We start from the raw sequence: 27,231 nt of genomic DNA on the forward strand, positions 1-27,231 counted from the left end.
CACTAAGCCCTCCCCCTTTCTCACCTTCTATCATCACTTGTCTGTTTTCTCTCCTCCTCTCATTCCATTTCCTGTGCTTGTCACATCATACTGTGTCTGATGATGCACTGGACATATTGCTTTTCTTTTTTTATTCAGACACCTAACCTTAATCCTCCTCTCCTCTCCTCTCCTCTCCTCTCCTATCCTCTCCTCTGCTCTCCTCTCCTCTCCTCTCCCCTCCCCTCCTCTCCTCTCCTCTCCCCTCCTCTCCCCTCCTCTCCTCTCCTCTCCTCTCCTTTACTCTACTCTACTCTACTCTACTCTCTTGCTCTGCCTCCCCACCCTCTTGTTTCCTCTAATGGATGTTGCTAATGCCCATCATCAGCGATGTCCTTCTGGGGGAGATTCCTTCCTGCAGCTGCTCACTGAGGCACACAGCGGGCTGAGATCATTCACTCATTCATTCCATCCATCACTTCATTAATGTGTGCATTGATTCTGCTTTTTACCCTTTTCACAACACTTTTGCATGCATTCATATTGTCATCCTTGGATTCATTCATCCATTCATCTTTTCATTCATTAATTTGTCAATTATCTGCTTAATAATTCATCTGTCCAATGACTCATTTCTTCTTAATGAACGTATACACCTTTTTCCCACTGTGATTGATCCATTTCTCAAATAAATGAGTCATTCATTAATTCGTTCACTTGCTCATTCACTCTCTTTCTTTTCCATCTATCATTCATAGTAAGGTGATTCTACATGAACACTCACTGTCAGAATATCTATTTCCCAGTCACAGTCTAGTAGATTCAGGCTTTGATGATGTGAAAGGGGTATCAGGTATCAGCTAATGACCAAGTCTTTTTCTGACTGCCTCAGTGTGTGTGTGTGTGTGTGTGTGTGTGTGTGTGTGTGTGTGTGTGTGTGCGTGTGTGTGATTTGTGAGAGGGAGATTCTCTCTTTGAGAGCAAATAGTCTAGTACTTTAATATTTCTCAGTGATGCACCATTAATCACTCACTATAAAGAAAACACAACTTTGTTTTGTTTTGTGTAAGTGCTCCTTGCCTTCCTCACTGGGATATACATGTTCAATTGTATATTTGGTCATTATATTGATAAATCTGTATTTGTTTTTTTGTGCTTAAAGTATAGGTTCCATTTATTTTCATGTAAATTTTTATACAATACTCATATGCGCACATGTATATTGGAAGAGTGACTGGTTGCTGTAACCATTCCTCCTGTCCATTCTGGCAGTGCCTGTGTAGCACTATCACAGCGTAAAAGATGAGGGATAAAAATGTATTCCAACGGTAAGCTAAAGCTGACACGAGGCGTCAGCAGCAGATTCTTTTCTTTTGAGCGTGAAGTTCTTCATACACTGGACCTTCGCTGACATGAGACTGTCCGTCAGTAAATATTGGCACAGGAAGCTGCTGTTTGTTTCCCGTGTGAAACTCAATATTGTTTCTTTTATCTATGATAGTTCCACAACCTTAACCGCATGTTTAACCATGACAGGGGGCCCCGGTGGCTCAGCTCGTAGAGTGCAAACCATGAAGGCTTAGTCCTTACCGCAGCAGCCCTGGTCTAAGTCAGGCCTGAGGCCCTTTGCTGCATGTCATCCCCTCTCTCTCAACAACTTTCCTGTCTCTCTCTCACTGCAGCTAGAAAAAATGTAGTGACCAACCCCCCACCCCCAAAACAATAAAAAAAAAAAAAAAAAAAACATGACAATGAAGGTGAGTCATACCTGCCACTGGATTGATACACTCCTATAGGCTGTACCTTTGATGCATGTGGACTACTCCTCGAATCTCTGACATCATGCTTGAGGGTAATCACAGTCAAGGACAGGTAGTGAAAATCCAGGAAGGATTCAAGGGTAACATTTGCCGAAGCCTGTAGGCCTCATGTGTCTGTACGCTAGCATGAAATTATCTAAAGTGTTGCAGGGTTCCACAAGGACCCATTAACTCACTACTGTAGGCCCATGCATTAGCCTGACTAAACCACACTGACACCAAGGGAAACCCAAGTCCATTACATCCATCACACCAGTCACCACGGCCTGTCAACAATCATTTATAAAAAACACCAGCCTCACAGCAAACATAAGAGGGATCCATTTGAAGGAGACACCATCGTTATTGCTTATAAGGGACTACTGATATTGATTTTTATTTAGATTTTGAATGCAAAATGCAAGTAATTGCCTCATAACTCTGGCTAAGCGCATATTAGGCTGCATGAAACCACTAGTGACATCATTGTTGGCCTCAGCCCAAGACTACCCAGAAGTCCCATTCCAAGCCTAATGTGTGAGTGTGTGTGTGAGTGTGTGTGTGTGTGTGTGTGGTGTGTGTGTGTGTGTGTGCTGTGTCTCTTAAGCACTGTGGTTTGCAAGCTCTTAAAATTGCCGGGGACATTTTGATTGTAAATATCTGATGAAGCCAGAATTTACTCTTTGCCCATTTTCTTTTTCATTACATTATTTATTATATGAATTTATTACTGATGTGGAGCCAGTTAACCTCTTGTACAGTATGTATGACTCCTTTGACCTTTTCTCCCATGGCAGGTAAATGGAGGCGCAGGACAGGAGCCGCTCCCCATCCCGTAGGACCAGCCGGGTGGAGCAGGTGGTGGGACGATGGCTGAGACGGTCCCGAGACTTAGGCAGCAGGTCTCACTCTCTGAGCAGGTAAAGCTCTTCTCTTGTTCAAATTCACTAGATTAGATTCTCCATTTTATCTGACTTGCATGTCGTTGGACTGGGGAGTGGAGCCTGTGTGAAAATATAGAGATCCTGTCCACAAATATTTGACCCAGAAGCCATTTTAAGGAACTTTTTCCACCTGTGCTATGTTTTGCTACTGTCTCTTGTATCTCTTATTTTTGTCCTTATTTTTTCCAATATATACAAATATGAAGTTGTTCTCACAGAAATGATCAAATTGCCAGAGCAGAATTGGAAATATGGTAGTAAGATCGGAATTTACTGAACTGGCTGGACCACAACAGCGGGGCCAGCCCTATAAACAGAAAAGTCACTGACTGACTGACTGGCTGATGAAGTTACAGCAGCTGAGTGTTGGAGCTTCTGTACTGGTCGTTGCTCTTTCAAAATTTTAAAAGGATTTGGCACAAACAAGCAGTGTTGCCAACTTAGCACCTTTGTTGCTAGATTAACAGACTTTTCAGACCCTTTAGCAACTTTCTTTAAAAAAACTTCTCATGCAACGACAATGCAATGACAACTTAGCATCTTTTGGATAAACCTTAGCTACTTGCCATAGAAGAGAGTTGCCAGTGTTGACCCTAAAGTGTTTGGTCAGCCATCCCCTCCGCAGGCACACATCTCTATGCTGACCTAACAGCAGATGGTGTTGATGAGCTTCTAACTCTCTCTCAGAGTGATCATTTTACAAGTAGCTGAAATCACAGTGCAGTACAGTTTAATTTATGTGTATGGTTATTTTGTCAGATGACATAGTTGTAAAACCAGCATTTTAGCGAGCATCAACCTCCGGGATGAAAAATGAAGCCAACACAAAAGTACCAAAAACTGCTGTTCCTCCAATGACCACTTGAGTCTAGCTCCAGAAGTGAGTCAGTCCCTATAGCCTCTCATGTTAAAATGGCCGACAGCAGAAATAAACATGTTTACAGCCTGGTACAAAAAACAGTCTCTTTAGCTGAAGTAATTTCCCCTTAATGACAACTGTACAGGGAGTGGATTTTTATATAACTCATAGTTATGCACAGCTGAGGGCGTGGCCGCTTTGAGGGACAGGTGGGACAGCGTATGCTTGCCACAAACCCAGCTCCACACACGCCCCACCACTTTTCCCTTTTTCGGATCAGCTGGGAGTTAGGCGGTATCAGGCACTGCCAAGATGGTGATGGCGGAGCAGTTCACTGAGCTTCAAAACTGCTCTTCAGAAACCTATGGGTGTTTATGGATTTTAACAGGATTTTAAGCAGGAAGTGACTGCTGGTTAACACGTAGTCTTAATGGGCTTCGTTTCAGTTATTATTTCATACTTGTTCCATTGTCTGAAAATAGAAACAGAAAAACATGTAAATGAGAACAGCTTTATTGTGTGTATTGTTGTATTATGATACTGTATATGTGAGCACAGAGAGGAGGAGAGAAGCAAACAGATAAAGAGCTGAAGTAGGCAGAATGCAAATAGCCTTCGACGCGGTGCAGCCAGACACCAAGTTTTGACCGAGTCTTGTTTTTCTTTCTGTCCGCCTGTTCCTCTCCAGAGACCGGGTTGCATTGGACGGGAAGACAGCAGAGTCCAGTGGCTCTGATCAGAGGAATTACCCCTTCCGCTTTAATGTTCAGATTCAACGGGACGAGACGCTTAACTCCCATGGCCTCACTCTCTCCTCCCAAACCCCCATTGTGGTACAAGAGGTCACCCCAGGTATGACGAGACTCAAAAATGTCAACATAAAAGTGGAAAAAGGAAAATTGACATTACAAAGAAAAATCTTCAAACTTAAATTTGTATGGAGAAAATATTACACAGTTATTGACAGTTCAGCTCCTCTTAAACCCAACTGTCTGTGTTCTGACAGCTGATGTTTAAAGCTGATGACGTTGTACAAACCTTGTTGTGTTTAAACGTGGTTCTTCTATACACAGCTATGTAACATTCTTGTCCCTAAACCCAATGCAGCGCTCACCCTGCACAACACAGGAGTAGAAGACAGCACACAGTATTACTCAGTATCAGGGAGATAGGTTTAATAGCTGACGCTGCATGTTCAGCTGAGCAATGTCTGCTTGGTGCCTCTCCACCAGCTCTGACTCCTTCTCCCACAGAGATCCCATTCTAACAGCCAAGAGCCAGTTTCCATTGCCAGGGTCTGCAGTGTGTTGGTCTGCCTTGTCAGTACCGTCTGTCCAACAGGCACAGCTGCTACTATTCACCTGGGCGCCCAAGGGAGCTGCCCTCCCTGCAATCCAAGTGGAGGGAGAGTAGCGCAAGAAAAGAGAAGCTGTGTCTCCACATCCTCCATAAAAATGAATGTAACCTGGTGAGGAGTTCAGCAAATCTATAGCACCTCGTGGCACACCACTGTACCTCTGGGTGCCTGTTAAGGATATCCCAAGGGTCCCTTTCTGGAGCAAAACTGGCAGATACTTGACTACTGACATACTTGAGCGTATTGAGTGTATTGTGCAGTAACAAGAACTGGAAGCATTTTCACATAAATAACTCCCTCCAATCAGATGAATTGAAGCAGAACTCTCATTTGCTGGTCTGAAGATGAGGATTTTTAAAATATTTAACCCACCTAAATACATTATTATCTATTTTTAAATGTAAAATCAGACAAATAGCTTTACTGTACAACACTGGCATTCGACAGACCATCCTGTTAAATATATTCACATATATTCACAAGAACAGAGCATTTTTTCATCTCATTCTGCCTGTTGTCTCTAGAACAGGACTCTAATGTTGCATAGAATAAATCTCCTCAGCCAATGAAACGGTGGAGCTGTGCCAGACCACTGCAAGCCTCTGGCCAGTGTATAAAACAAACTGTAAAAAGTGGAACCTCCAAGGGAGGCTGATACATGCACACAAAATCACATTAACAGAGGAAACGTACTGTGGCTCTGATGTTGTGTGTGGTGTATGTGCATGGTGTGTGTGTGTGTGTGTGTGTGTGTGTGTGTGTGTGTTTGTGTGTGTGTGTGTGTGTAAAGCATCTTCGGGATAATGAGGAAGCAAAACAAAAAAGAGCTTTTCTAAGAAGAGGGACTTTTTAGCCCTCGATTGAGGCTCTCAGGCAGCACTTCCTCCCAGGCTTTACACTGTCCCCGAAAACCTCTTCCAATCAAATGCCTAAGGTGCTTTGTAATGTAATACATGGGCATGGTTGGTGTTAGGGTTTAGATTGGGCTCTATGTAAAGGAGGTGTGCGTCACAAGCTCAAGTCAATCAACAAGTCCTCTGAACTAAATACATTTACAGGCTGTGTCAGCTGCATCTCATGGTACAGCTCCTCTAACTGGTTAAAATCTAAAACATACAGTATAAATACAAGGTCTTTATACTTTTTGCTCACAGGTATTCTGTGCTGCCTTATTAATAATTCTCACTAACACACAGACAAACAGTTACCCATGCTGACCAAAGATGTTATTCCCTGGCTTCTGAAAATGTTGTCACATTTAAATCAGAGCTGCAGTCTTACAGTCCCTCAGTCAGTGTAGGATTATTCTCCTCTCAGAGGTGAAGCCCTGTGTAGTGAACCAAATTGCTGTCTCTGTTTTGTTTCGCAATGTCTTCACTTAATCCCTCTCATATTTTTTGGGGATGTTCTGATACCACTGCATTAAGAAATGGTTTTAACAGCTGTATACTACTGACCCTGTAAGGATGTGCTCTGATTGCTATCGTTATCGTGTTGCAGGGCTCAGTAAACCCTTTGTAAACCATGAAAAGATACGTGGATGAAATAGATGACTGTCAATCCTCAAATCAGTAAATAAATTAATAAATCTAGGATTAAATAACACTTCATACACTAGATGTCCTAACACAAGTGCCACACCTCAAAATGAATGCCTTGCATATTGTATTCATTGCCTTTTTACTGGTTGGACTTTCCATTGTAACATGTTGCAAAATTGCCAACATGTTGCTAACGGCTAATGTTACACTATTTACCAGAAATCACTTCTTCTGCGCCGCTCTTAAACAGCAGTTACACAGTGGCTGCACAGCGCAACTTCCTGTGTATGCTGTTGTTTTAGAGCAGTGAATTTACTTCCAGGAAAACTGCCATTTTATCTGGGTGTGAAACTATGAAGTTTATTAATAAATTCCATGGTATCAGATCAGTGCATAGACTTGGGTATTCACTGATACCCAATACTGTATTTTTGCCAGTATCAGGGGCATTTCCAATACTAGTCTCTCTAATATTTGTCATGATAAAGTGTATTGTTCTATATTGTGATATGTCCAATTTAGAAAATGATATTCATTTTTATTTAGTGTCTCGATGAAGTTGAATCTTATTGTTTTGCCAGTCAAGAGCTGAAGATACATACATCACACACCACACAGGTAATCACCATGAATACAGATATAAAAAAATAAATCTAATCTACACTCATCAACACATTTCTAACTCCTACAATGTATTCAACCAAAACAATGGATAGATCAGAAGTTACAAAATCTGCTTCACTTTTGTAGAACCAGTCAATAATATTGATCTGCTGGCTCTTGTGCCCAAACCACATTAATATTTGAAAATGAACAGATGATAGCTGCCATCTACATAGTGGGATGTTTTTTTGGAATAAGGAGATGTTTATGTTTGTATGGTCTGTGTTTTTTTATTTATCATATCCCAAAATACTGACCTACTGTAATACTGACTGCTACACAAGCACTATTTGATTTTTTGCAAGCCAGTCATGTAAAAATGATACATAAGTATTACTCATACATAGTGTTTTATATTATGTCAATCTGTCTATATTTGTACTGTGAAGTGCAGCTTGCTGCAGAGACGAGGACCTGAATCCCCCTGTGGTCCAGGGGCAGATTACCTCGCTTTCTCCTGTCTGGCTAAAGTCTGCTCTGTCACCATCTGCTTGTGCCTGTCTCACACACACACACGCACACACACACACACACGCACACACACACACACGCACACACACACACACACACACACACACACACACACACACACACACACACACACACACGCACACACACACACACACACATACACACACACACACACACACACACACACCACACACACACACACTGTTGCTCATGTCTCCAGTGGCCCGACTGAGCCTTGGCTCAATTTTGCCTCTCTCTGTCTCTGGCACGTGCTGCAGCATCTTGACAGTGAAATATGAATCCATTATTCAAAAGCTTTTTCAGAGCTATCAGCTTCCAGTGTCACCTGTGTTTTCTGTTCATTTGGGATGAAACAAAAAGCAATAGCTTGTTTCACAATTAAATAACTGAGCAGTGAGTGGTTACTTGATGTTGTAGATAAAACGTTTGCTGAAGGTGATGTTAATGATAGTAATCAGGGGAGTGATAGGAGAAGGAACTGTCATTTGTCTATACACAGTGTTTACACAGGTTCCATAATGTCACATAATGTCCAACATTTGCATTGTAGTGAAGATACCTAAATAATCTGATGAAAACTTGCTTACTTTGCTTTCCTGCCTTGAATTGCAATTTGATTTATGCACCAGGGGTTTGTCATTCAGCACTGGTGTGGTACACAAAAATATTATCACACATCATCACCTGTCAGCGTGACATCGCCACAACAGACGTGGAGCGGGAGCGAGTGTGCTGGGTCTGTGTGGGATTGCACTTTTAATATTCTCCCAGGATATCCATTGTAACGAAATAAACAAACTCCATGTGATAAAATCAAAATAAATTTTGCATAGATGAAAACAAATCTAGAGCTACAGTAGCTAGTATAAACTGAAATCTTTCCAAAATTGAGCATATTGGTATGAAGCACTAAAATTTAAAAAAAAAACTCAGCAGCTTTAATTCAACGGCAGTCTCCATCCAAATTCTTCTCAGCTTAAGTTTATTTCACTGCACTCTGTTTCACGCAGTCTGCAGTACTTCTGTAATAACTTGAGCAGAGAGCAGTGAAACACGCACAGTAAGGCACAGCAACATCACTGTATTTGGAGCAAACATCGTATTGTAACTTTTAGCCACAACTCTGCTGAATTGAAACAGTGCAGATTCATCATTCATCGCCTAATTCAATGAATACTACTGTGTCAGTACAGTATAATCTGTATCAGCAGCGGTGACCGCAGCCATTCAGTGAAGTTTAAGAGCAGATGCCAACTGCTCTTCAGCTTCTACACTGGTGTACTGTGTGTTAAAAACAAAAAAGATAATAATTTGAAGGGTAGTCATGTAGAGAATAAGTGGTTATTTGGGCCTTAATTGTGCCGACACAGAACCTTAATCTTGTGCTCATATAATGGATAATAAAAGAAAGGTGATGCTGAGGTAAGGGAGACTGGAATGCTAAATGAATGAAGGCAGAGAGATGTGTACAGTAGTTGTTTGATATACAGAATATTGAACAAACAGTTATTGGATTTCTGGGACGGTCAGGTTTGGAGAGCTCTCTCAAAAATTATGCGTCAGTGTGAGATGAAAGGAGATCACCAGAATACAAGCCACTGCCTGTCATCAACCCTGGTCGCAGTATGAATGCAGGCCAATTGAACACCCTCAGGCATGACGACACAAGGACATTTTGTGTGCGCAGGTGGTCCTGCAGATGGCCGGCTCGTCCCTGGCGACCAGCTTGTGAAGATCAATAACGTTGCTGTTGATGACCTGACCCCGGAGCAAGCTGCTGAAATAATCAGGTCTACGCCGACAGCTGCATTCACAAACACACAAGCACATACATGATTGTTTGTACATGCACCACAGAATACTGTTTAACATTAAGTTATGCACATCACATCTAACCTGGTTACCCTCCCTTTATTTTATCTCAGGGAGTGTCAAGATACGTTGACAATGACGGTCCTCAGAACAATGCTGGTGAGTCCACTGGTTCCAACGCAGATACACATTTACACAAAGTTACACTGATGGACACTTAATTGGATAATGGCTGGTCCTTAAAGCCGGACTTTAGATGAACTTAATGTGTTTCTTGTTTCGTATTTACATTATGTTATAGAAACACACATCAGCATGTACAGTACATCTACACATGAGCGCATACTGTACATACACAGTGTCGATACACACACTCTAAAATGCTGTTGTCAGTAAACCCATTAATCAACACGTCAATGAGACTTGGGTTCAAGCTTCATTGGCAACAACGATCCTGTCACCAAGGTCTCACCACTGCATCACTGTTTACAGTGACAACGTGACACCCGCGTAAACCCCCCCCCCCCCCCCCCCCCCCCCCCCCCCCCACACACACACACACACACTCAGATTGACGGCTCTTCCTTGACGTATGTGTTTGCAGTAAGGTGAAGTAGATCGGTAATTAAATGGCTGCTCCTCAGTGATTCTCCTCAGTAGCTCTGCTGATGGAGGCACCTTTACCATCTGATTTATAGCTCACACCTCCTTCAAGAAATCATTATTGAGCTGCGAGGAATTATTAGCATTTCCCAGGAAATATTCATCTCTGTCATGACCGTTGATGGTAACGAAACATCAAAAGAGAACCAAGTGAATATATTCATTATACTCAGATAGTGACATAAGAGCAGGAGAATAGTTTGACAGTTTCTGTTGCCTTCAATACGTAGACTGTAACTGGTTGTGCAGTGATGAAGGTGCTTATGTTTGTTTTCAACTGTACTTGTATATCTCCTAAATGTAAATCCCCTAATGGAACTGCAAAATTCCTAGAGTGTATTTGGATGCTTGTGTTGTATTGACAGTGGGATGGTGTTGTACCATAATCATTTGTCTCATTTCACTTTCCTTTTTCTATTTTTAAGTTTAAACAGCCTTAATTTAAATAATTAAACCTTAACCTCAACATACTGCATTGCCATAATGTACCTGATGTCAACATTGTTCTCTTTGTTAATTATAAGCTACTGTTTTTCTTGAGTAACATAAGGTACGGAACAACTATATAAAACAACAAACCGTTTTTTAATTGCTTCACTTCTTAACTCATTAAAATACTTAAGTGTGTCTGGTTAAACTGCTGTATGGTTGCTCTAATTAAATACGGAACAAAAGCAACAGACTGTATGTATTCGTTCTCCTCATATGTCCCACCACCTCACACAGCCATATTCAAACTGATTGATTATATATAAAATACTATGACAACCTGATTTATTGATTTCTGTTCCTCCCAGGGCCCTAAGTCATCGTTCATCACACCGGAGAAGAGGGCCAAGCTCAGGTCCAACCCTGTCAAAGTTCACTTTGCTGAGGAGGTGGAAGTCAATGGACACTCTCAGGTGAGTTTGAGAACACGTTGTCCCCATCTCCTTCTTCATTGTCATCCTAAGATCATCTTCATGCAGTGTTTCCTTGAGACAGTTGATATTCATCACATGCATGAACAACTTGAAACCATGTTACATAGATGTTGTTGGGAACATCAAGACTTTTGACATGTTCTACAAATGTTTATTGGCACAACTAACTGCATTACTTTTGAGCACTTTGCTCCATCAGTTCATCCATCATTTATCCATTTACCAAGATCTATATCTGGATTATGACATCTGATCATTGGCCTTTACATTTACAACTGTTATTAAGTGCTGTTAAATTATTTCTGCCTGCATTGGGATCGGATCTCAATATGCAAATTATGTATGCAGAGCTGATGGACTTGTCAACAAACATGGGGCAGTAAATCAGGTGAAGCAGCAGTGCTTTATGGGCTTTTCTTATTTTTCTGTGCTAAGGAAAATCTTATCTGTCGCTTTTTGCTGAGGATTCTTGAGATAACAGGAAAAGCCAGAGTTCAGTGACCTTTGATTTTCTTCTAAACAAAGCAGCCAAACTACAGACTATACTATTTACACCTGATTAAGAACTGATCACACTTTGAAAAACATCACAGTTCTCTGTGCATCTAGATCTCCGGATACAGATCACATGTTAATACCAGATGTAAATGGTGTCTAATCGTCATGGGATATTGTTTATTTTTGTGATATTTCACACATGTCCATCCTAGCCCCGCATGTCCATTGCATAGTGTCAGAATGATATTTAAGTAATGTTTGTTTTGCTTCAACGACATCAGACCAACTTATACTTGTATTATCAGTTAAGGCAACAGTTTCCAACCTTGAATCCGTGCCTGTTTGCACCCACTTGTCACAGGTCATGAATGAACTACATCCAGCCCATATGGGCTTACAAGACACCATGAATTCATATGAGCCTAAACCAGAATCCAAAAATGGAGAACCCAGTCAAACAACTTTCATAATCAAATCTTCCGTCTTTCCTTCCTTCCTTGTCTACTACAATATTCATCACTCATTTGTAAGAAGAAATTGAGTAAACGCTTATTAAATAATCTGACACACTTCTATTCCACCTCCTATCTTTTGAGAAAAAGTTATCAAACTTAAAAACATGAAACTAAACAAGCTTTTCACTGATGGGGAGTGATATTTTATGATTGCTCAGTATTATTCCATACTGTGTGCAGTTTTCTCCTATCAGCCTTGTTGGGCAGAGTTCCCATCCTGCCAGCGGATGTGAAATTAGCTGGATGAGGAAAACCACAGAGGCTGGAGTGCCCATTACTAATCACAGGGAAAACACAGATCAATATCTGCCTCATCCTCCAGTCCTAATGTCTGTGATTACAGGACAATAAGCATCCGATTAGAGAAGAGAGAGGGAGATAGAGAAGAGACAGAGAGAGTGGGGGGTTGTTAAAAGGGAGAGAAAATAAAAGAAATGCAAGATGGGAGGGTGGCGAGGGAGGGGTTGCCTGAAATTTGAAAGCTCTCCATTTGAACTTCAAAACATACAGACATCAATGTTGCATTAAATCACAGTGTCAATACAGAGGAAGACTTTCTAAAATCATAGGAGAACAGGGATGAGGCAGGGAAAGATGAGTCACCGCGGTGAACGAGCCTGGCAGACAGAAACAGGCCAGGGGATATGATGTGAAGAAATGCTCCATGAGAAGAGCTGAAAATCAGACAAGGCTCATGTCTCGCTTTCATACTGTGAGTATGTTTTAATGTGCAGAGGTTACATTTGATATATTTAATATATTGAAATACCCAGCCCCTCCCTATATGAGACAAACATTACATACACAAACATATTTTCTATGTCATATCTCTCTGTCAGCTGTGATTTATAATCCTCTTGAACCAGCAGGTTTTACGATGCTCACATTTTCAGCTGACGCCTTGCTTCACCCCCGACCCTGACTCTGACCCTTGTCTGGTTTCCAGGGTAACTCGCTGCTCTTCCTGCCTAACGTTCTGAAGGTTTATCTGGAGAACGGGCAGACCAAGGCCTTCAAATTTGAACCCAGCACCACAGTCAAGGTAGTATACCATGATAGACTACGACAATTACATCCACTCCGACTTTAAGTTTCATTAGACTGGACACTTCGGACACTTGGGCTTCAGCGATGACTGAGACTCATAATCTGTTTATGAAATGATCGAATTCTCTGTTATTTTTACCTAAGTCAGAAACTATGGCTAATTTTCATGCACACTTCTTTGTTGGTCCAAATACTCTGAAACTATAAACTATAACCATATAACAGAGACAATATTGAAATTAAAGTCTAATTTGAAAGCCCCAGCAGTTGTGATTCTCTCAGTCTTTATCAGTACATCAGGATCCTGGATTTGCTAACCCTTCAAACTTCCCTTCAGACTTTCCCTTCAAACCTCAGCTCAGCAAATATGTTTCCTGATGTTATAAAATATTGTCTCACGATGTGGTTTTCTGTGCGCATCAGGACATTGTGATGACACTGAAGGAAAAGCTTTCTCTGAGCCGTATCGAACACTTCTCCCTGGTGCTGGAGCAGCAGCACAGCATCAGCAAACTACTGCTGCTACACGATGAGGAGGGGATACAGCAGGTACACACACACACACACACACACACACACACACACACACACACACACACACACACACACACTAATAACAATTTTTCACAATAATAACAATTTTACATTTACATTACATGGCTCTACTGGCAGGTCAGTTTAATCCTGCATGTGTGTGTGTCTCCAGGTGGTCCAGAAGAAAGAGGCCCATGACTACAGGTGTCTGTTCCGTGTTTGTTTCATGCCCAGAAGCCTCCAGACTCTGCTGCAGGAGGATCCCGCAGCCTTTGAATACCTCTACCTGCAGGTAGATTGATGACCCACAGACAAACAGCAGGCTGCAGCATTTTACTTTTCATATAACCAGTTTGTCTTGATTCTCGTTAGAGTTCATAGGTTTTCACTTTACCCGTAACATAATTTATTTGTCTGTTTTCTTTGTTCTTTGTTTTAACATACTGTGTTAGTAGCAGTAGAAACAGTGAGATCAGCTGCTTCGCTGTCATCACAAACTCACAGGCAACATCAACGAGTCTAACCTTAGAGAGATTCTGAGTCTGAATCAAATTACTGTAGGAAGCAAAGTTTTGTAACACCTCCAAAAAGTGCAGTGACTGTATTGCTGCAGTTGACACATTTTAGCATGATGTAAATCAGCTGACAGCTCAGCTTGTTTTGAAATGTGCCACACTTTTATTCCTGTCCTGTAGTTCCTTGATTCAAATAAGGAAAATAAGGGTTTTGTCTCTTAACAAGCAAAAACCTGAACTGTACAGACACCATCTTGCATGAATGAAAGAAACACTGTGCTCTGTCTGGCTCATGAAGTAAAGTCAGAACATCCTTCCTACTGAATGTTCTTTTTACTTTTTAAACATTACTTTGTGAAAGTTATGGATATTTTCTTCCACTAGTTTAAAAATCATGAATGGCAGATTATTTTTTAAATTATATTTTTGTAACTTTTTTATATCACTTTTTAACCATTTTTACTGTTTTTGTTGTGTATGTGTTTGTCTTAGGGGGTGAATGATGTGCTGCAGGAGCGATTTGCAATAGAGATGAGGTGTAACACTGCCCTGCGACTCGCTGCCCTGCACATTCAGGAGAGGCTCTCGAGCTGTGGACAGTCACCAAAGACCAACCTGAAGATCATCACGTGAGACATGAACACATATGTCTGATCTTTATACCTACACATCACTAAATTCAACCATAATTAACACAGGACTTTTATTCCTAGTCAAGATCCCAGGGCAAAAGTGGAATTCATGCTGGTCCTACTGTGCTGCAGGGACATTAATGAAGCCAAACCTCATCAAGTGTGTTATAGTAAAATCAATTCAATCAGCGCATCATTTTAAGTTGTATTTTAGTTATTTTGCATCAGTCATATCAAAATTACCCTGCTTGAAATGTAACAGAAGAGTATTGGACCGGAAACACACTGTCTGCGTGGTGTGTGCATGGCGGCTGCAGAACGTCTTGGTTTTCATTTCAGTGACCATGTTAACGGGTTAGAGCAGACACACTGCCTGATCTAGAGATTCAGAGTTTCACCCTTTTTTCACGTGTGATGAGCGCAGTTCTCAGCAAAAAGAGACAGGGAAACTAAAGTTTCAAAGTCTAGGCAGAATCTGAAAACATGAATATGTCACAGACATGGAAAAATAGAAAATATTATTTTTTTTATCATTTTAGCAGCTGCATGTGGAGACAGTGACATTTTAGTGACATTTTCTCTCAGAAATAAAACAGAAATTAATTTATAATGATCAGAAATCCATAATTGGAGTAGCCTGCTGATGGCCATTATCCAAGATGCAGACAGGTGGAGCTGGCAGTAGCGGTGACACATGCAGTTGGTGTGAACATACATGCGCATGCAAGCCGCAGCCACCATGCACACGCAATGCAGGCAGTGTGTTCCCTATGGTAGTTTCTTAAAGGTCATAATTCACATTTTTAATATTCATCCATTAAAGTCCTTTTGGCTATGGTTCATGACCATCTGAAGTCCAGCCAAACTGAGGGCTGCTACCAATGAGCTATTCCTGATCTAATGTTTCATTACATAACCTCACTGCAGACAAGAAACACTGTCTAAATATAAAGTAGAAGCAATAAGCAACTACTATACAAATGTTAGAATTAGTCATTTCTCTCTGTTTTAGAACTAAATATTTTCCCTGTTAAATATACACTGCATGCCATGTACACACAAACAGAGATTAGGTTCCATCTTTTTACTTAGAATACACATTATATTTCTGAACATGTGCACTGTAGTACAACTGGAGTCCCCTTTTTAGATGAGCATCAGTAATGCTTTTTAAATAGATTTTATTGTCTTCAAAGAGAAATGTGTTTTGGCGTGGAGCTGGATGTTCCTTCCATACACATATGTACAGATCCTAAAATCAGATTGAGCTCTCTAACAGTCTTGTACTCACAAACAGACCCTCTCCATCTGTGTTTTTGTGTTTGCTCCAGGAAGACGTGGGGCATAGAGAACTTTGTGTCATCCACATTGTTGAGGAACATGCGAGAGAAAGATCTGAGGAAGGCCATCGGCTACCACATGAAGAAGAGCCAACTGCAGCACGATCCTAAACAGAAGGGCCTGTCAGTGGATCAGACGAGGATAAACTACCTGGAGGAGCTGGCTGATCTCAGGTCGTTTGGAGGCAAATCCTTCAGTGCCACCATGATGGTAGGTTTTTGGACTGTTAATTGTAGCTGTATATTGATTCTGTTTTTTCTGTGTCTGAGATTTTGTTGACTGAACTTTCAAGCGTCTCTCTGTCCTACAACCCCTCCCCCACCTGTCAGCTCCAGGACAGGGAGTCGATGGTGACCCTGCTGGTGGGGGCACGGTATGGCGTGAGCCAGGTGGTCAACCACAAGCTCAGCATCCTGTCCACCCTTACAGAGTTCACCAGCATCACACGCATCGAGCTGCTGCCTGAATCAGAGAAGGTCAGCCTGGTCAAAATATACCTGCAGGACATTAAGGTAAGAGCAGGAATCCACATACACCTAGACATCATCAAAAAGCCCTTTTATGTTGAAGTAACTGAATCAGCAGGAGTGGGTCATATTGAGCACCAATTACCATTATTGGTTCACCCCTTTGTTGGTGCAATTTGTCTGTATTTTGCATGTATTAGACAGTGACGGTTTTACATATTAAATATCCATATGTCATTCTACAATTTTTGTGATTCACCTACAGTTTGGACACAGCAGATTTGGCCTCTTTGGAGGTCTGGATGCTAAAAAAAAATCAAAAACCGCTTCCTTCCAGACCTCTTTGGCCCTGTTCAGACCTGCATTAAAATGCGTCTTCGGTGATCCAATCACAAGTGGTCTGGCTCTAAGTTCATCAGTTCACACCTGGCATTAAAATCCATCTTCAAAGTGCATCTGGAGTGACCACTTGTGATCGGATCTTACTTCCCCGCGTTATATGAAAATAAACAGGTATGCGTTGGTGTTCTTAGCCAGTCCGACTACTGTGTTTGTGAGAGAGAGCAAGGAAATGATGGGCTGAGTGAGTCATTGTGCTGTCCGCAGCTCAACAATGAAATAAGATTTTATTTATTTGAAATGATAAAATATTTTCATTTCATTATAAACTGTGTTGGGACTAATGAGACTGTCAGCGGACGTCAGTAGAGTAGGTGGTCCTTCAATGTGGCCCAGGACGCATTTGTGTTCACACTGCTGTGAGAATGTGAACACATGTTGTCCAGACATGTAGTCTGAGTGATCGGATCTCAAATGTGCCCTCAGTGTGTCTTGGGTGCGTTCACACCTGTACTTAGAGCTGTCAACCTGTGATCGGATCACCTGAGGCAAATGGTACAAAGTCTGAACAGGGCTAAACTGCTACCTGCCACAATAATAGCTTAAGAATCCTGCTAATTAGCATTCAGCTTCAAATTACCTAACACTGTTTTTCAATGAGTAATTATTTTCCTGACCTGTTTACATTATTTTGTGTACCCCCTCTTGTATATGATGTACAGACATCAGCTTATAAAGACATATAGTTTCTTTTTCATCAATATTATGACTCTTGGATGCAATAGGATTACTCTATATTAAGTGTGTTTCTCTTGTCTTTCTATATCCTCTCTCTCCTTGTCTCATCTCATATCATTGTGTCTCCTCTCTCTCACACAAAGCCCATCACATTACTGTTGGAGTCAGTGGCAGCCAAAGATATGTCCTGCCTAATAGCAGGGTACTGTCGAGTTTTTGTTGACCCCAACCTCAACATATTTCCCTGGATAGATGAGTCCAAGAAGCACAGAGTGTCTGCTGAGGAAGGTACAAAGAAAATACACATGTACAGTCTATGCATCTATCACTGACTGCAGTTCCAAATCCTGGTGTGTGTTTTCATATCCATGCATGTTCACAGGTTATGTGTCCCGATGTGGCAGCGACTCAAATGACTCCTCAGACCTGGACATGGAACCACTAGTGACCCTGGTGTCTGTCAACGAAAAGCCCTGCCCTCGTGTCAGATCCTCATCAGATCCGGATGGAAGAAAAAGAAAAGACAGAAGGAGAAACAAAGATGGCAAAGAAAAGGGAGATAAATCTTGGGAAGATAAAAAACAAAAGGAAGAGAAAGATGCTGACACTGAAAAGGGAAAGAATAGAGAGGGTATGACTGAAGACACCGGGCACAAGGAGGAGACAAAGAGGGCGCCAGATGGTGGACAAATACAGATCGAGGTAACGAACAATGACTCAAGGGAACGACAGGAGAAAGTGGGAGAGGAATGTGGAGGTGGAGGGGAGGCAAAGGCAGCAGAGGAGCAGCCATCTGCATCAGAAACATCAGATTCTTGTCACACTGACTCTCGTGTCCTCACCAGCCCGTCCAGTGACTCCCTCGATGCTTTGGAGGAAGATGATTTACTGTCGTGTTCCTCCTCCTCCGGCCACCCCAACGCTCCCTCGCAAATTCATCCCCATGTCCACTCTCACCTTCAGCTTAATCCTTATTCTCATAGGCAGGTTCAGTCTCACCTCCTCGCCCCTCCACCAACTCACTCCCACCCCCTCAAACACTTCACAACTCACGACAGTGGGGGAGGAGGCTGCAGGAGATCAGGCGATGGAGCCGATCCTCAACTCATCGTACCTGTCTCCACCTCTCAGAGCCTTCACCACACCCTAAAATGTTCAACTTACCCCGAATCTGATGACAGCTCTCTGTGCTTCGCTGAGCTCTCTCGCTTCGTGGACTTCCTGCCGAGCCCCCCGGAGGCCAGTGAGGATGATGAAGATGAAGAAGAGGAGTTAAGTAGGAGGAGGAGATTGTTCAAAGAAATGGACCAGTCGGTGAGAAGAGCAGGTGAAGGAGGAAGCGTAAGCGGGGAGGGTAGTTTTCAAGAATTTCCACTACCCCTCTCCCCATCCTCCCCCTCCTCCCACATGGAGTTTGTGTTTAACTTTGACCAGAGGGACGCTCGCTGCTACTACAAACTCTGCTCCAACATCACCCCCGACAGCGCTCGCAGCCTTCCCCGCCCCCTGCTCCATAGGGAGGGAGAAGACTGGGAGGAAGTGAGGGGAGGTGGGGGTAAGGCTGAAGACCTGGAGCCGATCCCCATCCTCCACCCACCTCCTGGCTTTGGAGACAGCAGCTCCGACGAGGAGTTTTTTGATGCCAGAGATCGCTTTACCTCACCTGAAGACCCAACCTCAGGCGCCGTGCCAAGAGGTGATTTACTTTTCATTGTTCACAAGCATTTACTGTCATTGTCCTGTAGAGTGATAAAAACACAGGCTGTAAATTGTGCTTTTGCTTCCATCTAGTGGTTGAAGTTTTTACCTCATGAAAGCGATACAATATTGTATATTAGAGAAATGTGGCATTACTGCCAGGAAAGTAGCGGACGTCACGTCTGACCACACCTAACAGTGATGGTGGATGTCAGCCTATAGAGCCTGTAGGCTCAGTGCAGCTGTGCTCTCCTGCCACAAAAGATACAGCATTTAATCCATTACACTTAACTGTCCAAAGACATTTATTAGCCCAGTGGAAGAAACGACTAAGTACACGTACTCAACTACTGTATAAGTACAATTTTCAGGTATATTTTTACTCCACTACATTTGTATGATAGAGTAGTATAGTAGTTCCCAGTTATTTTACAGTGTGTTACTCTTGCTTGCTTCCCATGTGTGTGAGCTGTTTGCAGTTCCACTAAATACATATTTCCCTTACTTCCCAAACCAATTCATTTAAATAATTGTTGGGGGGTCAAAGAGGTTAAATTATCCAATATTTCACAAAAAGCAATGATTAGATTTTACTTGTAACACATATATCAGTATTTTGCTTTGTTTTTACTTAAGTTATGGATCTTATTGTAATGCACCAACCCTACTTAAAATCATATTTGGTTACATCCATAGTATATCCATGTCTACACCAAAGTGTCATTCCTGTTGATTCTTTGATTAGTACTCATTCAGAGCATCTTTCTTTTTTTGCCTGCAGGCTCCAAATAGCCACAGCCATAATGGCTGAATCCAAATGTTCTCCTTCCAGACCTGTGAACAGCGCTCTCACTGAGCTTTGTTATATGTACAGTGAAATGTGCTCTGTGTTTCAATGGATAAGAACTGAAATTTGTGACTCTGTTACTCATTTCAAAGTATTTTTTTGAAAGGTTATTAATGCTGTTGATATTGGCAACTTATGAATGAGACACGCAGATTTGCTACACACCTTGTCAGAATGTGCAGTGACATTTTTATTTACATAAGCTGCCAAACACAATATTATATAAACATTAAACCTCCAGCTGAGGATCTTTACACCACAGATGGACAAAAAACAACATTTGCCCGTCTAGTCTTGCAGATTATAACAAATCCAAATTATTCAGACAACTCATGCTCTGTATGTGCAGTGTGAACCCTACCACAATAATGAAAAAAGCAAATGTCTTCTAAAATAAATATGGTACATTCATTCCTTCATTCATTCATTCATACTGCTTATTCCTACCCAGCTAACATTGGGTGAGGGCGGGGTTAATACGGTACATATTATTCTTTTGTTTTTTTACATTGTCATATCCATATCGCTTTGGATTATGGATAATATTCAAAGCAGAGTCTGGTGAGGTCTGCACCCCAAGCAGACACTCTGGAAGTCTGCAGAAAGTCCACTTGAGTCCACCTGTGGACTTGAATGATTGTGGATTTGGAAAGCCCTCAGCATCGCCCTCAGAACACATCCAGAAAGAAAGGCCAGTAAATCAAACTGAACCAATGGAAACTTCACTCCTGGTGATAACAGTGATGTACAACTCTCTATATAAACCCATAATCCAAAGCGATAGATAAACCTTTAAACAAAAGTAATACAAAAGTTTAACTGATCGTTAAGTTAATTTAGATTATCTGTGTCGATGTTCTGTGCACACACATAGAACACACTTTGTTTTTAACATGTTTCTTACTGTCCTTCAGATATCTGCAGAGAGATGAAGCTGGACTTTCTCAGCCTCAGTGACATCAGAGTCTCTGTTACTGATGGAGACAAAGCTGGAAAAGCAGAAGACAAAGAAGGAGACGACGAGGAAGGAGGAGGCAGAGAAACGTTGTTCCAGCTCAGGAAAAGATCTCGCAAGCGTCGTTCCTTCATGGAAACTGATTATACTTCTATGGTGTCATATCCAGAACCAGATCCAGAAAGATCCACAAAGCAGGACCTGGGATCCAATAAGCTTCATAAAAAGCTTTTGGCAGAAGCCAATGATGCTCAGATGCTGAGTTCAGATCCTGAACCTTCAGCGCAAACCCAGAATCCCAGCCCTACTGTCTCCTCCCTGACTCACTCTGAAGGGGAACCAGCTCAGCTCGAGTCAAAACCCATCCTGTCAAAAGCCTGTTCTCATGGACCGGGCTCTTCTTCTGGTGTTGGGTCTCATGAGCAGACTAAAGACCCCCAGCCCTCTTCCAGGACCAGGAAGCAAGAAATGGAAATGGAACCTGACACGATGGAGTTCAAATCAGTCACAGATCTGGTGAAGGCTGCATCTCCTACCATCACCGTTGTCCGCTGCCGGGTGGATCCGGACGGGAAGGAGAGTGCTGACCGGAGGGGTGATGGAAAGGAGGAAGGGGAGGGACAGGAGGATATAGATGAGGGGACAGAGGAGGAAGAGAAGGAGGAGACAGCAGGTGTGTCAGGGAATGGGCCATTCACTAGTCATATGTTTTTTCCACAGATGGCTGAGGAGGACGGCAAAGGGGAAGATGCAGGAGAAGAGAGGATAGAAGGACTGAGAGGGAACGGTTCACAGAGACCACTCATAGGTGCTGAGGGTCAGTCAGAAGCCAACACACTGCCGCCATGCTTGATAGATCTGAATAAAAAAGGTAGTAACGGATTTTTGGGATCTCATCTAATTGCCCAAGAGCTGAACTCATATGAAGAGGAACATATGCTTGAAGGTGTGCATGACGAGTCAAGCCCACTGTCATACTCACCACCACCCCCTCCACCCTCATCCCCTCTACCTCCAGTACCAGTTTCTCACATATCCCAAAGTGACTGTTTGGTGAGGGAAGAAGAGGGAAGCACAAACATGGAAACCTCGACCACAATGTCTTTATCTCCTTCTGAGGAGATGTCACTTAGCAAACAAAATCACACAAACAAAGCACAATTACATTTAGAAGTCACGACCAGTGCTAATGAAGATGAAGCCGTTGGCATTGTCAGTTCTACCATGAGTAACAGCGATGACAGCACCAATTCTGACAATGTTTTCGATGATGACGAGGTGAGTAATCCTAGTTCAAGTGACAAGAAAGACGACTGGAATTTGGCAACAACGCAGAGCATCAGATCTAATTCAGCCACAGCAGGTGAGTCACTAATGAGCATTAAGTCTCTAACCAGCACCGAAGCTCATCCAAAAATTCATTCAGTTAACTCTGAGTATACTCGTGCTATAAACTCTATCACGGCAAAGCTTGGAGCTGCGACTAGCATCACATCTCCAACCTTTAATTCAGGTACTAAATTGAAAAGTGAAGAGACGCATGAAAACGCTTCGTGCTCAAATCAAAATATAGATAAACCTAGAAGTGTTTCCACCATGCCAAGTGTTGAAGCTAAAGAAAGTTTAGCTAATTCTGGCTCAGTGAAGGCTAACACAGCCATGAGCCATGATCTCTCCAAAGAGCCTCCTTCTCCAACTCACTTCCTCTTCCAGTCGTGTTCCCCGGGCATCATGGGCCGATTATCTGCCTCAACACTTAGGGGGAAGATTCAACAGTTGCCCCTTTATTTATCGCGCTCCCACGAAACCCTCCACCAAGCTGGGACGGGGAGCATAGCCCAGAGTCCTGTTGCGGACAACAGCAGCAACAATGTTGAGATTACCATCAAAGTCACAGATGTTGATGATGTCACACAAACTATAGATTTTGAAACGGGCACAACCGCAGAAATAGTGGATTCAGACGATTCAGATACAACAGTCACAGGCTCAGAGGTGGATGGGGAGCATTTTGTGGAAATGGCCTCAGCAAAGAGTTTTGATTCAGGTTTAGAGGTGAGGGAAGTAAACTCCCCACTTCCTGTCCAGACTGAGCCTAAACCCCAACATCGAAATCAGCATCTGTACTCTGGACCTGTCCAGAACACACCGGGACCAATAACAGAGCCTCCAGCACCCATAGTGAACAGCATCCAAAGTGATACTTCAGGCCTGAATATAGACACTCCCGGCCCCATAACAGATGCTCCAGAACCAAACATGGTCACGACCACAGCTGAAGACACTCCAGGTTACAAATTGACCAATCAATCACCTCCCATTCGGACTCCGATAGTGGTGACCACGCAGAATCTAAATAGGCCAGGACTTCCTTTTCATAATCAGTCACAGACAGTAAGACGGACCAGTAGCGACAGGCCTTTGATGGGTCTTTGTCGACCTTCAGAGCAGAAGTCAGACTCACCAAAAACCCCTTCCTCGGGCTGCAGAGTGTTTACAATCTGTGAGGATCCATCTCAAACAAAGACTGCAGCCGAGGCGGGGACTACCCCGCCCTTGAAGCCTGAGTTCAGCTGTAGCTCTGTGCTAGCGTCTGGATGCGAGTCAGTTGTGGAGGGGGTGCAGGTACCACTGGATGCCTGTGGTTGCCCGGCGGTCTATACCAACTGCTTCAGCGGCGGGGACAGCTTTGACGACGAGCTGACAGTCTACGAGTTCTCGTGCCGCACACAGAGCAGCGGTGTGACCCAGACTTCAGGAGCGGTTCTTCCTCTCATGACCTCCCCACCTGTCCCCTCCTTTCTCTCCACCTCCTCCATCCACTCTCCCTCCTTTCCACGCTCCATCCTCTTCTCCTCCTCTACCTCTGAGCTCAGCCCTCTGCTCTCACCGCTGTCAGACGCCTCTGACTGTTTCCTGTCTCAAACGCACAAGGACACCATCAGTCGGTTAGGTCAGCAGCGCTACCCAGAACCCCCGACAGGTTTCCAAGTACTCCGCGTAGACGTGGACCAGCTCCTCTCAATTCTAGAGAGTAGCGGTAGTGACCGATCTGCGGTAGGTCACGGAGGTCGCCACCCAAGGGACACCTGTCCGGCTCATTTTACAGAGAACAAGCGGGTGCTCCAGATAGAGGCCCGGCGGCTGATGTCAGGCTGTCAGAAGGTGGTGGGGATTGGACAGAGCCCAGAGGAAATGCTTCACTCCCTGGCAGTCAGCTTCCGGACCCTGGTGGAGCTGGCCGGCATATGCCTCTGGTTCTCTGGTTGCGACAGGTGTGACCGGAGGAACGCAGAGGCGGTTGCAGGTCTGGCAGATGTGGCCCGCTCCTTCAGGGACTTCTGTCTGGCAGCGGAGCGAGCCAGCAGCAAGCGCAGCTGCCAGGACCTGAGCATCAAGCTGCTCGCCAAACAGTGCACTGCGCTCACCGCCTCCGTCTTCTGCCTCACCCAGCTGTTTCGCACCCTCACTGCACTATGAGTGGCCTGCAGCCTCTGAAGACTTTGAGATGACCTTCAAGCAGCCTGTGGTGTGTAACCTCAGATATACGGGGTCACTGGTGAGCCCACAGTGAGCCACGGGGCAGTGTGACCTGGGGCAGTCACTGTGTTTAGGATGGGCGGTAAAGCGGGAAGTGAGGTTACCTGGGAGCTCCATCACAGTTCAGATGATCACAAGAACTCTCAACATCATAGAGCCAGGTTGCACGTTTGTGCAGTCAACAGGGCAGAGGTCATTGAGGTGCATGTGGTGACTGACTATATGCTGTGCACGTACTGTAGCCCACAAACCAAACAGTTAGGCAACAACCAGACTGTAGGGTGTAAGCTGCAAAAGCAGAGCCTGCTTGCATTCCGGTATTGAGGAACTGATGTACTTGAATGTATTCTATGTCGTCTATTATGTTTATTAATTTATTATTTATCTAATTGATGAGTTACTACAATGTGTCTGAGCAAGCAAGGAATGTAAAGATAAGGACGGAAGAAATATGGAAATGTTTACAGGCATACCTTAAGAGGAAAAGTGGTGTGTGAGAGTAGTGGGCCTTTTACACACACGCACACACACACACACACACACACAGAGAGATGCTCGTGAATCAATCTTTGATTCATCCATTCATACACAGGCCTTTCGCTTGACTGACTGATCATGTGAACTTTTTGAGTCCTCTGATAAGAAACACTGCAGTTTACTGATGCTTCTCTAACTGTATCTTTATATTCTCCAGGCTGTCAGCGAGGACTTCTTTGAATGTTACTGTTTACAAAACCAAAAAACTAGAGTGAGAATAAAAGGAATCAAAATCACATGAATCGATCCTGATGTTTGCCATTTTATAAATCTAGTAGCAGAATGCTGATGTATGCGCATTGTATGACTTTATAAAACAATCATTTGAATGAGGTACAATCCTTTTCACATTGAATTTGTTGTCATTTTGCACAGACGTTTGGTACGTTTATCTCAGTGTAATGCATTTCCTAGCTTTTCTCTCCTTGGTTTGTCAGCACTTGATTTGTCCACCTCCAGGTGAAACACTGAACCCTCCAGTGCATGGTGATGTGGATGTTGACCACTGCTCTTTTCCATACATCTATTTATTTTTTCTATGTAGTACTAACATTTGTCCATTGAGAACAAGAATCTCCTTTCTAAATGAGACCTGCTGAAGATGCTGCCCAACAGATATTTATGGTATATAGTTATATAGTTTAATGAGAATTTAAGTTTCAAGCATTGTACATGCACTGGACACTTATGTCTGAGCTTTTGGGACAGTCAGGACTTTACACTGACTTAGACCACACTGTCCCTTACACTAAGTGCATTATTACTACAGATTTCCCAGTATGGCCACAAATAGTAGTAAACCAGTGACTGACTATGGGCGCAGAGAGCCCGAGCAGTGCAGGTATGCAGTACGCAACACTATTGGCTATCTGTACGTTCTGTCTTTCTTAGCCTTGATTGACATATTGAGTGGGAGGGTGTCAGACTGATCCAGTCATTGGTTGACAGTCTCTCCTCAGAGATCTTGAACTCAACTCATTCAGAATAAGACACGTTGATCACAAAACCATGTACAACACTGATTTACCTGAAGCTGTTGTATTAGAGCATTTTCACTTGGAATGTTTCTTAAAATAAAAAAGGACTGACGCACACTGGACCTGCATGTTCACTGGAGAAATTAAAGTTATCAGAAATGATTTCACCACTACAGTACTGGGAACACAATATATTACAAACGGTGTTTCTATTTATATTTATAATGGCGATTGAGACACTTTTATTTGTTGACTTGTAATGTTTTGTTCCTTTTGGATGTAACAGAATCTGATTTTTGCAGCAGAGAAAAGCTGAATTACTTTTACCACTTTCTCCATGTGGAAATTGCCCCAAACAAATAATGGAAAATCCTTTTCTTTTCTTTTTTTTTTTTTTTTTTTAAAAATCATCATCTGTGCTCACGAAGCATGCTGTAATAAGCCATAAAATGCATTGTTGTTTCATCAGGGATTTTATCTGTGAATGACTGAATGATGACATCTGCTCTTGCTTTGTAATGCTCAACTTTCACCATTAAAAACAATGTCAAGATTTTCTCTTCAGGATTCTTTTTTGCTCACCCACTTGTACCTTCTTTGCTCATGCAGCCAGAGAGCCACAAGGACAAGTTCATTTACAGGCAAGACAGAAAGTCTTTACACTCCAGTCTGAACAGCAGAAAACTAGCAGGTATTTCAAAAAGTAGTATGGTGATACTAAAAATAGACTAGCACACGGGAGATGAGTGAGTGCTTACACAGATACCTATTTATTTATGGAAACTCGGATGTGATATTGAAAAAAAGATTGCAATTACACAGTGCCTGGTGAACCGTTCTGTATTTCTATGAAATGACACTGACCTATTACATTTTGTGGATGACGCAACATGAGCTAAATAAGACTTCTTGATATCCTTTATAACATGTTCCTGATAAAAAAGGTATTATCCTTATATGGTCATGCAATGCAACGCTAAACCTGAGCCAGCAGAACAAAGCCTCTTACAGGGAAAAAC

The 27,231-nt window shown here is 42.8% G+C and overlaps 1 protein-coding gene across 2 annotated transcripts in view; it reads left to right on the forward strand.

The window, feature by feature from the left end:
- LOC130162873 (FERM and PDZ domain-containing protein 1) overlaps positions 1–26,823 on the forward strand; it is a 43,771-nt gene extending 16,948 nt beyond the window's left edge. For both annotated transcript variants that reach the window (XM_056366724.1, XM_056366731.1), the window contains exons 3-16: positions 2,576–2,698; positions 4,270–4,433; positions 9,322–9,424; positions 9,560–9,605; positions 10,907–11,011; positions 12,992–13,087; positions 13,516–13,641; positions 13,799–13,918; positions 14,634–14,770; positions 16,105–16,324; positions 16,444–16,626; positions 17,802–17,946; positions 18,041–19,354; positions 21,118–26,823. In XM_056366724.1, coding sequence (XP_056222699.1) covers positions 2,580–2,698; positions 4,270–4,433; positions 9,322–9,424; positions 9,560–9,605; positions 10,907–11,011; positions 12,992–13,087; positions 13,516–13,641; positions 13,799–13,918; positions 14,634–14,770; positions 16,105–16,324; positions 16,444–16,626; positions 17,802–17,946; positions 18,041–19,354; positions 21,118–24,638 — 6,399 coding nt within the window. In that variant the 5' untranslated portion in view covers positions 2,576–2,579 and the 3' untranslated portion in view covers positions 24,639–26,823. The remainder of the gene's footprint in view (positions 1–2,575; positions 2,699–4,269; positions 4,434–9,321; positions 9,425–9,559; positions 9,606–10,906; positions 11,012–12,991; positions 13,088–13,515; positions 13,642–13,798; positions 13,919–14,633; positions 14,771–16,104; positions 16,325–16,443; positions 16,627–17,801; positions 17,947–18,040; positions 19,355–21,117) is intronic.
- Positions 26,824–27,231: the final 408 nt, after the last annotated feature.

Source organism: Seriola aureovittata, chromosome 3 (genome assembly GCF_021018895.1).
Source record: "Seriola aureovittata isolate HTS-2021-v1 ecotype China chromosome 3, ASM2101889v1, whole genome shotgun sequence".
Taxonomy (NCBI): Eukaryota; Metazoa; Chordata; class Actinopteri; order Carangiformes; family Carangidae; genus Seriola; species Seriola aureovittata.